Source organism: Geospiza fortis, unplaced genomic scaffold, assembly GCF_000277835.1.
Source record: "Geospiza fortis unplaced genomic scaffold, GeoFor_1.0 scaffold163, whole genome shotgun sequence".
In the NCBI taxonomy this organism is placed as follows: domain Eukaryota; kingdom Metazoa; phylum Chordata; class Aves; order Passeriformes; family Thraupidae; genus Geospiza; species Geospiza fortis.
The window spans coordinates 968,614-983,424 of record NW_005054401.1 but is presented as its reverse complement, the minus strand read 5'-3'; the positions used below and the strand labels follow the sequence as shown (position 1 = coordinate 983,424).

The 14,811-nt window shown below is 35.0% G+C and overlaps 1 protein-coding gene across 1 annotated transcript in view; it reads right to left on the bottom strand.

Annotated features, from left to right (window-relative positions):
* Nucleotides 1-6: 6 nt before the first annotated feature.
* The window catches only part of NIPBL (NIPBL cohesin loading factor), a 98,560-nt gene continuing 83,755 nt past the window's right edge, over nt 7-14,811 (bottom strand). Inside the window, exons 32-45 of the mRNA XM_031061139.1 lie at nt 13,740-13,848; nt 13,057-13,193; nt 11,415-11,555; nt 11,009-11,102; nt 10,744-10,898; nt 10,386-10,476; nt 7,082-7,255; nt 6,374-6,564; nt 5,524-5,631; nt 4,009-4,209; nt 3,457-3,603; nt 1,593-1,888; nt 1,131-1,305; nt 7-571 (exon numbers count right to left, since the gene is read on the bottom strand). Of these exons, the coding sequence (XP_030916999.1) occupies nt 341-571; nt 1,131-1,305; nt 1,593-1,888; nt 3,457-3,603; nt 4,009-4,209; nt 5,524-5,631; nt 6,374-6,564; nt 7,082-7,255; nt 10,386-10,476; nt 10,744-10,898; nt 11,009-11,102; nt 11,415-11,555; nt 13,057-13,193; nt 13,740-13,848 (2,250 nt within the window). The 3' untranslated portion in view covers nt 7-340. The remainder of the gene's footprint in view (nt 572-1,130; nt 1,306-1,592; nt 1,889-3,456; nt 3,604-4,008; nt 4,210-5,523; nt 5,632-6,373; nt 6,565-7,081; nt 7,256-10,385; nt 10,477-10,743; nt 10,899-11,008; nt 11,103-11,414; nt 11,556-13,056; nt 13,194-13,739; nt 13,849-14,811) is intronic.

Sequence of the window (14,811 nt, the reverse complement as noted above, 5' to 3'; positions counted from 1 at the left end):
CACATACTCTTAATTTGTACCCGTGTCTTTACCTCTTATTGATATATAAAATTATATATACACATGAATCATAAAGCTACATAAAAACTTGGCAACAATAAAAAGGATAACACACAGTACATTCCAAAGGAAAATTAATAACTTTTTATACGGGATAAATCTCATTTTCTAGTTTGGTTTTTTTTTTATTGTCTTTTCTGTTAAACTTTCTACAAAAGTTGTATAAACGGTTAAGTAGAGAATCTCTATCTACAAAATGCTTTTTTTTTTCATGTGGATTACATTACTTGGTGTACATTTAATATAATAAACTGACATTTATAAGCACATAAAAATCATTTTACGTAATACGCTGCGAAATACGTTGACTCCTCCTCCGCCTCACCCCTGAAGTGCCTCCTCCTCTATCCTCCCCATCACTTTCATCGTCCTCTGTCTCAGCTGCATTGTTTTTAGGGCTGCCTCCTCCAAGCAGCGAGGTAATTGCTTTGTTCCGAGCATTTGTGCTAGCTGACACCTCTCCATCTTCTTCCTCTTCATCAGGATCCAAATGTTCCATAAGGAGCTTGAACTATTAAAAGAAAAAAGATCAGTTCACTGTGTAACTTTAAACACGGACATTTGTATCACATTACATTATGTTAGAAACAAGTAGCAAAGTAAAGAAACAGGGTAAAACAAACAGCAGACAACTTGAACAGTTTATGTTGTATTCTACAAACTTAACTTTCTGATGTTTTTTTTGGTAGATATACAAAAGCTTTCTTCCTGAGTTTTCCAAATGGCAAGTTTTCTCTATCTGTTATTGGTGCAGGGTGAGGGTCAGTTAACAAACCACAGTTCCCATGATGGAAAGAGTCAGGAACAAAGTGAACAAGTAATATGGGAGAGGTATACACCATGGATATCAGAAATTGAAAAATACTCCATAAAGATGAATACTCTTAAGCTGAAATTAATTATCATTGAGTTTAAACTTAGAAATCTTTGAAATACAGTTCTGCTAAACATCCTGAAAAGAAGATCCACACATCACATAAGGTAACCAGAAACTTAACATTTTGAAACGTACTTTCAAGTTTATACTGTATTAGAAGATTTCAGACTTTCTGCAAAGCAGCTTTACTTACATCTAAGTACTGTTTTACTATACTCCTCTTCACTTCTTCAGTAATCTTAGAATTAGCCATATCACTCCGCAGAAAATCCAGAGTTTGTTTTGGATGGAAATGTACTCCTGTCTTCCTGTTTATAGCTTTATCATACACTTTTGCAGATTCAGATGGAGAATATTTTTGAATTTTACTGTTAGAAGAAAACAAAAGAGAAGACCTTTAAAGGAAAGTCCAGAGTAATTTGAACAAAAAGCTTTTAAAAACTCCAATATAAGTATTTCTCTTTGAATCATTCCATATACAATAGATAGCCTGGTAAGAAATCAAATAATTGCATTTTTTTAAGCTGAAGCTCAATGTAATAAATTTTTTTCTCTGTTACACAAATGTATTGCTTAAACAGGTAGTTACAATCAACTTAAACACATGGAAAAATGTCACTGGATAACAAGTATCCTATTGTCTAAATAGCCTTACCTATCAGAGAATCCACAGAGGTTCTTTAGATGCTGTTTCAGCATCAGAAGTAGTAATATGCCTTGGGAGACATTCGCAAATTCAATTAAAGGAGCTGAATTTTCAGGTAAACACTTCATCACTGCATTTATATCATTTTCTTCATCAGAATCTGAATCAGAGTCCACTCGTTTCCGTAACCTCCGAGGCTTAGAAGCTTCTGCCTCACTTTCACTCCCACTGCCACTGTTACTGTCACTCTCGGACTCCTCCTCCGATAAAGGCTTTCTCTCCTTTTTTTTGTCTTTCACCATAGACTGCACAAAGAGAAGTTAACACACATTCCAAAATTAGGATAAGTAATATCATGTATGTTCCTGAAAGAATATGTCCAAAATCATTACTACCTTATATTCAAGAGAATTCGTTGAAGAATATTATTAATTTATAACTTGATACTCTTAAAATTATTTATGGCAAAAATATACTGAAAAATTTATCCAACACCCAGATTTTCTTGCAAGTTGCATACAGAAGGAACTGAAGCAACAAGCACTCCCCTGCTATGTTGTCATTAAAAGACTGCTGAAGTTCATTAACAGTGACAGCAAAATACAGTAGAAGGCCAAATGCAAAGGATCAGGAAGAAAATTCTGTTTTTCTTTCACCTGAATATACTTTTTGTGTCTCATGGAGATTTCCGTAAGTACTTTGGTGTCCAAGGTGGTTTTAAATCCTTGTCTCTTAAAATTCTATGACACTAATTACAGTGCTGACCAAAATGATCATATCAATAATGAACTAATAATGATTAATAATAATCAGCTGCCCTATGCCTGGCAGTGTTCAAGGCCAGGCTAGGTGAGGGTCTGAGCAATCTGGTCTAATGGAAGGTGTCCCTGCCCATAACAGAGGCCTGGAACAAGGTGATCTATAAAGTCCCTTCCAACCCTAGCCATTTTATTATTAGTTCTACGATTACTTGTAGATCTACAGATCTAATTTCACATATGCATTATTACTGCACATAGTATGATTTTTCAGGACACAGTCCTAAGCAGGATCTCATCCTTTTGGAGCTGGGTGCTACACACTGGCTCACAACCTGAAGAATGTACTGTCTCTTTCTAGCAGATTAAAAATCAGCTTTGGTAGGGTGAGAGTTTAAAGCACAGTACATTTCAGGCAGCGAACCTTCAGGCACCACCTCAGACTTGTGTTAGTAAAATTGGACATTATAGAAACCGCTTTTTGGCAATTTGCACCTTCGACTGCAACAGCTCTTCAGGAAAGGAAGACACTGAAGTGTTTAAGAAGCAGAGGCCTCTCACTTTTTTGTGTGTTGCCATAACAACAGGTACTCTGTCATGATTCAGGTTGTTACCGTTGCCTTAAGAAATACTGCCCACTCCTCTCTTGCAATGAACAATGCATTTTAGATCTCTCAGGCAACACAAATGCAACTGCCATCAGCTACTTGAGAACAAAATAACTGCCAACTGGATTTTATTATTAAAATTTTACAAACAACCACAACAAACTAGTATTCCACGATGACTCCAGGTTCATGTGCTTTCAGATGCATACAATTAATTAATATGGCTGTTATTCAGCCATATTGGGAAATTATATAAATTTGATCTCAAAATTCATCATTATTTTTTAATAATATAAGCAGCAATGTAAGTAGAGTTTTTGACTAGTATCTACCAGATAAAGGTCAGAACAGACAGTGTTGCTTGGTTTCTGACTATTGTTTACATGCAAAGTAATGAAACTGGTTCACACAATAATGATGGTACTGCATTCACCGAAAAATTGACCACATTATAGAGAAACTTATGTTTCCACTGCCATAAAAACACTAAAATATAAATGCACATACCTCTTTAAATGACTGTAGTAGGTTGCTACCAGAAACTGATAGTGTAATGTCTATATGATGCATTATAAACAGTGGCTCTTCCTGTGTTTGGTAAGGAAAACAGGCTAGATTGTCTGCTATGTACAAAAGCATATTCACCTCTGTTTTCTGGAAGTTAAAGAAAAAATTACACATGAATACATGTAGAAATATCCTGGATTCATATACTTCTGCAGTGGTCCTAAGAATCTAGAGCAAAAAAAAAAATTACCACAGATTTTATTCTATATAGCCCCCAAAAACCACTCTAAACAACTTCTATACATGCAAAATTTAGTCATACCTAAAGATACATTATTTCTAATTAGTCCAAACTGAGTATAAAAAGGTACAGAGTGATGCAACATGCATTCTATTACATGGATAAATACCTTATATTAGAAAGCAAAAAAAGTACATATTTGGGACGAAGGTATCAATAATTATGTCATAAAAATACATCATAAAATGAGAACTTAAGCTTTTAATGCTGCATTTCAACTTCTTTTTTAGTGAAGGAAATGTGGTGCTTACTGCAGTATCGTCAAAGAGGTTGAGTAAAGAAATTAGAAAGGCTCGTCTGTGTTGACGGTTCCCTCGAATCATGGAGTAGAGGTGTGAACACAGTGCACTGGATGATTCATCGTGTCTAAAACCTCTCACAGGATCTTTTGGGCAGGTATTAATTGCCTGCTGTACTTGGTAAGACATCTTCATACCAGCCACTGCTTTCATCTGAAATGGAAATATATGTCTTTTTATTCAAAACATTGCTTCCAAAGCAGTACAACTGAATCCTTTTAAAGGGATGCTCATCTGAAATTTAAATTAAAAACACACACTGAGGCAATACTACCTTTTGAGATGGTAAACAGATCTGAGCTATCAAACAGAACCTGTGGCAGAGATCAGAATGTCTTGTGAACTGCTTTGACTGTAAATTCTGCTAGGAACATATAACTAATCTGTTTACCCACTATAGCCAGGTATTTCAATTTAAACAATTTTCAAGAACATTGAAATGTTTTCGTACATGAACAGTATATTTTACCACATGTATATGCTTGGCATCCCCTGTAGTGAAACCAATAACTGAATCTATATGAGTACAATAGGACTAACAACAGAAAATTAGTATTTGTTTTTTGGGTTTTTTTTTTTTTTCATATATTCAATCATTTCCAGTTGATTTTACTCACTTCAATGGTCTGGCTCTAGTTTCAGAACAAACTTATTTTCTAGCTAGGCTGCATAGACAATTGTCCTCATAGTACCTCTGCTGCTGTTCAGCAAAGTTGTCTATGTGTCTATACACTGTTTTAAATCCTAGCTGCCTAACACAGAAAATTTCAACTGCTAGCCTTCACTTAATGGATGAGTTATCTGTTGGATGCCATCAACAGTACAATGCTCCAAATGCACCGGAATACAAAGAAGGACACGTGAGAAGTCCTCCAACAGAGTACACACAGAGAACCTAGACTGGGATCTTCCAAAATACGGAGAATGCTACTGCTTCATTTTAGATCTTAAGCAGAACTGGCACTATGCCACAACTCCACATCCTCACACAGCCTTTAGTTTTTCTTTTCAGCAAGATTCATCAGACATAAACAGCTTCCTATGCTTCCTCTGCTTAGATTACAATTTATGGAGCCTTGGTGCCTTGCACACTCTAATATATATATTCTAAGGACTTCTATTGACTGTTACATGGTGTTTTCTTTTTTAGTCCACTGATACAGGAAAATCACTGCTAAACATTATGAAACACTTGTCCTTACCTCTTATCAAATAAAGGCTTTTAAATACTATTTAGTGTGGAAATTATTACTCTGAATCATAAATTAAAGGAAATTGTGGACTAAAAGAGACACTTCAAATTATATTATCCTTTCTGTTTCTCAGGTGAGTCATCTTTACAACTGCTTAGTGTTATTGTTTATTTTTTTACTTTGTACTCTTTTTCTGGAGCTGAAGCATATTCAAGTGTTAAACCACTAGAGAACATAACAGTATTTTGTAAAATGTTAAATTAGAATTACTTACGTGAATGAACCCAGCATATTTTTTGTCTATTTCCACCAACTGTTGGTCAGCTTTATTTCGCATAGAGGGCTCTGGATCTGTGCCCATAGCAATTAAGTATGGCACACACTTGAAAAACAAATGAAATGGTTATTCAGAGGCATTGTACCTCCTTTTTCTCAGTCTTTTTTCTTTGTTTCTACCGCAGAAATTAGAACAGAAAGGTCTATGCAACTTACTACCCTTTTTTCAAGTAAATAGAACAAAATACTACGAGACCAGCATACTAATGAAGTTGTGAGGTTTCAGGTAGTATTTCCCTTCTTCTCAAACTCTAAAGTGAATTTGAAATACAGAAAATTGCATTTAAAACCCCCTCCAAAAAACCACTTATGACTTAACATGTGCAATGGTTGCAGCATCAAAAATTAATTACAAAACATTATGTAAGCAAAGAGTGATGGAATGATGGTTGAAGCTCTGACACTGTGGAATTCCATAGGGCTTGGAGGATATAGGGATTGAGGTGGAAGCAAGCTGACACAGGATAAAGAAATAAACAAAGAAAACATTTTGGCATATACCTCAAAGTTGTAACAGAATTATGCTCCAATGTACACATCTACATGATCTTTAGGTACTGCCTGGGCTTTTAGATCTTAATCCAAAAAATAGATAATGAAGCATTTGGAATCTTGTGGGCTAACAACATAAAGCAGATTTCAAAATATGCCTTTTGTAAAGGCTTCTGGCTACAGTAAGAAACTGCTGTAACATAAGTAGAAGAGAAGACCTGGAAATTTATGTAGCAAGTGCGAAAGCCTCTAAAAACATGAATAAAAGAAAATCCCACCACAAAAGCCTATCATACCTGAACAGGATGGATGAGACCTTGGTTTAATGTCAGTGCAATGACATTTAGAGCAAAGTGGCGTACACTGGACTGGTTATGAAAGAAAGCCTCAAGGACCTGTTTGAGATACAGCTGCATGATGGAACTACTCATCCCTGAGGAAATATCACCCATTTCTTTCAGGTCTTCCTGTTTTGCTACTTTTTTCCCTGTAAAAAAAGCAATAGCATACTCATCATAGTATAACTATTTATTTTGCCATCACTTGATATATGCTGATCTTTCACAATAAATACATACTTCTGCTGTCTTTTAGAATAGGTTTATGATCTCATGAAACACAGAAAAGTCTAATGTATAAACATGTATGAAAAAATAGAGACAAAATTTTAATTCAAGTCTTAATTCCTTAATCAAGTATTTTTTAAAATGTTGTACTTATTATTTTTTCTCTGCAAATGAAACTTACAGGGGTTTTTGATAAAAAAATATTATTTCCATCGTTACAGAAATTATGAATTCTGGATTGCTTCCAGTATTTGTACATCTTGGATGTAAATAATACATCTATGCATAAACCTCTTTTTAAATAATTCTAAAATACTTTGGGTACAGTACTACTGATCTGTTTACAATTTTAAGTGACTCAGCACAGACATATAGTAACTGTATGCAAAAAAGTTGGGTTTTGCAAGGCTCATGAGCACAGAAGAACTCAGCACTTACAGTCTCTGTCTGCCTGCTGCATACGTGTATCTTCCTCCTGCAAGTAGGTCTGGAGGTTTTTTAACACCTGGATTTTTAAGTTTACAGAACAGTTCTTATCTGAAAGAATGCTGTTGTACAGAGTCTTCACTTCTTGTTCAAACATTAAACTTGGGTGCTGTATAAATGCAAATCCTAAGAGTGGAGAAAAGAGGAAATGGTTTCTCATTATTATAATATAGAAATTGCATTTCTGCTTTTTAGGTTCTTCAGAAGAAAGGTATAAAAATTATGTCCTCCCAGCAGCTTTTTCTAGTCCAAACAGTATCACACTTCCACGTGGACATCACCTGTTGCTAACAAGGAGCTGTGATCACCATGACAGTTCTATGAACACAACTCTAATGGATAAAATTGAGTGACCCAGGCAGGGCAGCTGCACAGAATGTTGTACAGGTCTAGAACCAGGTGGTTCCAGATGTAGTGGCCTGCATCTCAAGAACTAGGAGCTATCATAAGAACAAGAAAGGAATGTTACCAAAAATTATCTGTTATTTTTCTAATACAGACATTCTAATATATCTAGAGACAAACACTTTGCTGCAGCTGTAAAATGTGACTCATACAGATGCAGAAAAAATGTGGAAAAATTGATAAATACAATGAGTATTTAACATCATAATAGAAAAAATAGTCACTAGGGAACACAGTAAAATTTGTACCTCTTGCTGTCATTATTCATATACTTATTGTAGTCTTCACTTGAAGATCACCTGAAGTGTTCCCAAGACTATGTGTTTTGCAAGACACACACTACGGAACAGTTCTTTGCTGTAGTCTTACCCTTGCCAATGAACTGGCTGTTCCTAAGTCTGTATTTAATAAAAACTTTTCTAAATTACTGGCAGTATATACCATTTTAGATAATGTAGATTTAGGAGTGCTGCTGACAAACTCTTATGAGTATCTTCAGAAAACTGTAATGGGAACATAACATCCTGATTTAATTTACATTTAAGTAATTAATTGTTTTTAAGACTGTTTAGGAAAAGCAGACATTAAATGCACTTTCTATGACCACAAAAAATTCAGATTTTAAATGGGCACATAGAAAAAATAGGAACATAAAAGAAAAATGGGGGAAAGAAATGAAAGCAAATAAAATTATGCAAGAGTTATATATAAGAATAGCTGTAACAGAGGGAAGATTTAGTCAAGTTTTTAAAACAGGCTCCACACACACACACAAAGGCAGCTTAGGTAAAAGCTAAGTCCAAGGTAAGCCCCCAGTGTGTTTCAGATCTCATTTCAGTCCCAAAACAAAAAGCAGAGAAGCAGGTGAGAGAAAGGGAAAAGAGAAGAAAAAGAAATTAGAGTGGTCTTTGGATTGTGTGGTCTATACAAGTGTATGTTGATGTTTGTAACTTGACCACCTCTGTGCAAATCCAATCCATTTCTTATGGTTAATTTTAAAAATGAAAAGCACATGGATGTATCTGTAAAAGCTCATAAAACTTTTTCTTCATTCACTTTAAGAAATCTAAACCACTACTATTCTCAGGGAAAATTCTACTTTTCCATCCCCAGTTAACCGGGGAAGAAATCTTACTTGGCATAAGAGGCTGTCATAGGAGATGAAGAAAGGCACCTGCTGTATATTTTTTTAAGGACTGAATTCACATCTCAGAGATGCTGTCACACCATTTCTATTCATACCTTTGTTTCCACTCTGTTAAGAATCTTTAGAGTAAGCACTGAACTCAGTTGAGTAAAACATTAACTGTTAGGTACTTAAAAGTTTAGCTAAATTTACTAACAAGTTTATATCCTAAACTTGTTTTTCAAGTACACATCTGGAAGAGAAGCATAACCATAATAATTAACATTAGGATTAGGCCTAATCCCTCAGCAGCAGTGGCACATCCTGAGGCAAAGGCTAAAACTGCTGAGTGTCCCTACTAAAGTGAAAGGCTGATAGGAAAGTACATTCTTCACATGACCCTTTTCACCATATATAAATGCTGAGTTAGCTTGCTAGTCCTTTTCACTGTACTGCTGCTCACAAATATTGAATGAGTTCAACAACTTTGCTCAGTGACCAGCCTGAGGTGGAAATTTGCACTGTCTCCCACATCTCCATACATCCAGCTACCTTCAGAATCAGCACTTGGACGAAATCAATATATCACTAAAACCAGTGAGGTTTAATTAATATAAAGATAGATATTTTTACAGGCAGAAAAAAAATCTGAAAAATGACTACTGATAAAACAGATCACACTTTAATCTGTAATTTAGGGATATTTTTGGCAAATGTGACATACTCCATATCCATAAGCAGAATAATCATCTCTATGGTTAGGAATACAGACTCTACCCCACATGATATTTTGTAGAGTGCAATTAAACTGCACTGGACTACAGGCAAGTATCATCTACCTTCACATAACGCCTAGAAAAACTGCAAGTAGTCCAGAGAATCACAGCATTCTGATGCATTCTGTTGCATTGCTAACAGAGGCAACTCCAATGCCATTAATTCTGCTCAACTGTCTTGATATTGTTTCTCATAGAATATAAAATGAAGATTCAGTCTTGATCCTTATTCTCAGAACCCCCCCTACTCTGTATTAGAGTAGGATATCTGAAAAGTCACCTAAAAAGCAACATATAGAGGCAAATTCTTGTCCACAGTTAAATCATACAATGGAGGCTCTCAGGTCTTGGAGACAATTTATTTCAAACCAAGCAATAATCACGAACTGAGCTCTTCCAGACACCAAGACCTATCTGCCCAAACAAGATTTCCTCGGATGTATGATTTCTGTCCCTAAGTCAGTGGCAGTTAATTTTCTACTGCAAGTCACTGAAATGCCACACTAATCTCACAAAGGCCATCCAGCTACTATAAACAGCAGTTCCCTTGACTCCTTCAGCATGCCTGCTCCTACCCCTAAAATGTTCCAAGTGTTTCCATCCTTTTTTACCTTGTGGACTGAAAAACAAGGTTTGGAGTTACAACATACTTGCACGTGGAGTAAAAAAATAGTGTCTTCATTACCTGGGAAATCTTCTGCCCTCTACAGCTTGATGACACATCAAAAGGCATTCACTGTCAAAAGCACCCAGGCTGCTGCACACTTATGCAACTAGCATAAGTTGGTCATAGCAACTTTGACAGCTTTGCTATGACCAGTTCTCAAACAAAATATGTAAGTTTTGATTTTAAGCAAACTCTACTGTGACTACTGCAACACGTGATTTCCTACTGATATACATGAATTTCTACTAGAGCAGAATAATTTAAAAAATTAATATTTCTTACCAAGACCAATAATGGCCTTTGTCTGTACTTCTTCATCTGAATGCTTTGTAAAATACATCAGCAGTTCAAGGACTTTATCCTTAATGTTAACCTGGACAAATTAAAACAAAATTAATAGCTATTTGAAGATAAAACAGATGTTTTTAATCTCTTATAGAAAGCATATATATAAAAAAGGAAAGAAGAAATACAACTTTACTGCACAGTCCTTGCAAAATCATGTATATAAAAACTAGAAAGCTATACCATATGCATGGAAAAATATATACATTTGGGGTTCTAGGAATAATGTGCTTTCAAAATTAAGTGGAACATTCATTATATCTAAGATATGGAGAACAAATGAAAGTTATTTTACCTTACTGTTGCCCTTAAAATCTTCCTGATCAAAATCAAAATGCCGACACAGTGCTCCAACAGTGAAAAGTGATCTAAGGAGTGCTGGTTTATTGGCAGTAAGTATTGTACTGTTGGGGTCTTCTTGGTGTTGATTTTTTAGTTTTGAAAGTGCACCTGCAGTAAAATAAAAGTTTTTATCATGGAGTTTAATTTTGGTGTATCCCTCAGATAAGACTTGTACTCAAAACTGAAAAGTGACAATTAGTTGTTATGATTTTGCTTACCATAGTATCTATTAAAACAGGCCCACACAAATTTATAGTTCTGGGTGACCTTGTTCACAACAGCCCCAAGGCAGCTCACACAGTGCTGAACAACCTAGGAGCAAGAAAGAACAAATAAGTTATCTACTTAGAAGTTTAAATGGAGATTATTATGAAGTTATGCAGGAAAAAGATATGCTGAACTAAAATTAACAATCTAACAGATATAATGTAATGGCCCTCCCTAGACTACTCTGAAAACCTACTCAAATGGATTAAAATACAGCAAAACCATGTGGAAACCTTGGTAAACCCAGTACGCTGATTTTCATGACTCAAAGGTTATCTTCATAATGAAGACAACACTGTCTTTAAACCAAAGTCACATGAAATGGAATGAGTAGAGCAGTAGCAATTAAAAACTTACTGTCATGCCGTATTTGATGATGAGTTTCATGAGGTCCTCCTCAATAGTGGCAAGAAAGGTCTCACTTGGGTGCTCCATTAGTGGCACTACAAGCTCCAAGATTTTTGCAACATTGCAGATCACCATGAAATCATTCTGGGTCTGAAACAACAGCATTTACAGTATTTAACACTTCTGCCCATGGACAAGCTAAGCACTACTAATACGCACTGACAGTTAAAAACTCCAACTTAATTAAGATATTTGGTAAACATCTAAAAGAATATATACTTTACATCTGCTATTAAATTACATATTATTATGAAATCTAGTTCTGTTTACTGCAGGCATTCTGAGGAAAAAAAGTCTGGATGAGCAGAATTACCCTCTTATCAAGGCTGTGTCACACCTGAAAACATTTGGGTCTGATAATTTTCTGGAGTCTTACAAGAAATCTAGGAACTCCTCCTGAGATATGCACACTAGAGAAAACTCAACACCTGAAAACAAGGTATCAGCAACAAAATGAAGTTGTGGTATGACTTAATGAACCTTAAACAAAAGGTAATAATGTGCAAAAATGTAGAAATCACAATTAAAATTACTACTGGTTTGCATTATCATGACTGTATGGAATCTATGGAAAACATCTGCTAGAGATTGAGGCATGCTGCTAGAAACTGAATTTTGACAAATCCAGCTTGCTAATCAGGATAGTATAAATCCTGAATGCTAGTATCAAGCTATCTGACATGTTCAAGCTGTCAGTGGTAATTTTATGATTCATCTCAATAATGTGTAAATATAAAACAAACCATTTGCAATCCACTAAATGAGCCACAACAAGTAAATATTTAGGGAAGTCTTTCCTACACTGTTTGTTCAGAAGCAGCTCTAAGAGCCTGTTGTAAATGTGTCTAGAGAACATGGAAAATGCCTGCAAAATGCCAGGCTGTATCTACAATCTAAGTTGGCAACAATTACCCCTTAAGCCTGCCCTGGGCAGCTCACCTATTGAAAGGCACTGCTGCCACCCACTCATGCTCATCATCCTTGAGTAATGGGTGCGTGACCCTGCCCTGCTCCTGCTAACCAGTCAGGGGGCCAGATCAAAATGGCAGAAACCACTGCAAAGATTCAGAGACCTGACTGGGAGAGGGCTTCAGTGTTAGAACTCTCTACAATGTCTTACAGGGGAATACAAGAGCACTAGAGCTAGAGAAATGAGAAAAGAAGTCTAGAAAAGGATGAAATAAGATTTTTTTTCTTCTCATATATTTGCTATATATTAGATCACTCTATCTTATGAAACTTTATCCTTAAATCTTAAGATAAATATGTTAAATATTAACTACTTTTAAGACTGTGACTGTAAATGAAACCAATTCTAAGGAACTATTTCCTTAAGGGAGAAAAACTAGGAAAGAGGCAGCACAGGTTTCAGTTTCATTTGGCTGCAAAATATGGACATAGAACGTGAGGGAGAACATCTTAAAAGCCACAGGGATCTTTAAAAGGATCTAGTAACTTCCAAAGCGATGATGTTCATCAAAAAACTCCACAATTTAAAATTTTCTTTTCCTACCTTAAATTTCATCAAGTATACAAGACAGACGTTCATTTTCATGCTCAATTATCTAGGGAAGAGATTGTCTCTACTTACACTACATTTAGTGGTCAGGTATGGCTGCATGGTCATGGCATGTTTGACCATTAGCTGGGGCCTTATTTTGCTGAACAAGAACAAAGTGGTTATGCAAGCAACCAAGCGACCAGAATTCACACCTTTATTGTCAGAATCTGCAAAAGATTAGAAAACACAAAAAGGACAATAAGACCAAGTACTGTTTAAGCAATGAAACACATATGGCCTAAACACTGTTTGAGTATCTTTTTCACTGCATCTCTTTAAAGATCAAACCAGAATGTTCTATTAGAAATGGGAACATACTCTGTTAACATTTATATGTGACTACAAAAGACATTACCAGTTTTTATACTCCTTACTGTAAATGTTAGATTAGCCCAGCCAATGATTCCTATTACAAATACAGAGCTACTAATGCAAATACAAATTGCAATGATAGTTTTGGTTTTAGTGATCTGAAAGTTTGAACCGGCTATTTTAAAAGTATTTCTATGATTGTGGTTAGCTAGTGAAGATTAGGGAAGTTTTATTATTACACAGTACATTAAATTTCATCACTGAAGAACCATGATTTATTACAATCAGCTTTTAACAGGAATTCCAGAACAGTAACTTTTTGCAATAAAGAGATTTTAACAACTGTTATAGTATCATTAAAAAAGTTCAAAGGATTTTAGCTGAATTTTAAATAATATTACCTGATAAAGATTCTTCATATTTAAGAATGTGCTCGACCAAATTGTCAACAAGTTGAGTACAGGCTTTCTTCACAGGTTTATATGAGGCATCCTCTTCTGACTTCAACAGCTATAGCAGATGAAACAGAAAATGGTTTCATGTTAAAGCTGCATTGATTTGCATAGAGTATATTCTGGTTTTATAATAACAATTACTACAGATACACAAGGATTTTAGACTACAAAAGTATTTAATTCTCCATAAAACTTACATGGTGAAGAAAAAATTACAGGAAGTAAATAAGCAATATAAGTAAAGTAAGTATATTTAAATATAAATAAAATCTGTAATAAAAATCCATAGTAGTTCTCCTTATTTTTTGCATTGGGATGGAAGCTGCTTTATGCTTAATGAAATAATGCAGAAACTAGCAGGAGTTAGAAGATTTTTAAAATGCTTAGAGAAATAAAGTGCAAATTCAAAACAAATGTTTTTGACACTAAGCTAAAACACCAAACGAGGATCTAAAATAGCTGTATATCAACACTTTATTTAAACCTTTTACACATGAGTTTGGGTACTAAAATTGTGCCCATGAAGATTCTTCTAATATCTAAGAAGGACTGAGACCGTATTACAGCCTTTTCTTCAGAGAAGAGGCTCTTATTGAAAAGGCTTTGATTTACTTGATAACCTATTTTCATTACACTCCCAGTAAGAGAGGAATCAAAGGATTTTCTTGCTTGAAAATTAACCAGTGCATGCAGGATGTAGAGAATATAACACAGGTTAAGAGATATAAACAAACCAAGCTCAATTCTTAGAAATATTGGTATTAGATATAAGTGGAATATAATGCAGAATTAACTTATACTCTGAAGATTCACTGCTTCCATAAATCATGTAGAAAATACATTGGATGTGAAAATACACTTATGTACTGTTAAAAAAAACCTAACATCACTGGATACCTTATTTCAGAATTAAGTATCTTAACTGTGGACTTTGTGTTATGTGAGTTGTTTCTGAAGAAACAATGAAATTAAACAAACAAATGATACTCCTCCCAATATCAAGAAGTGTTTTTAATAG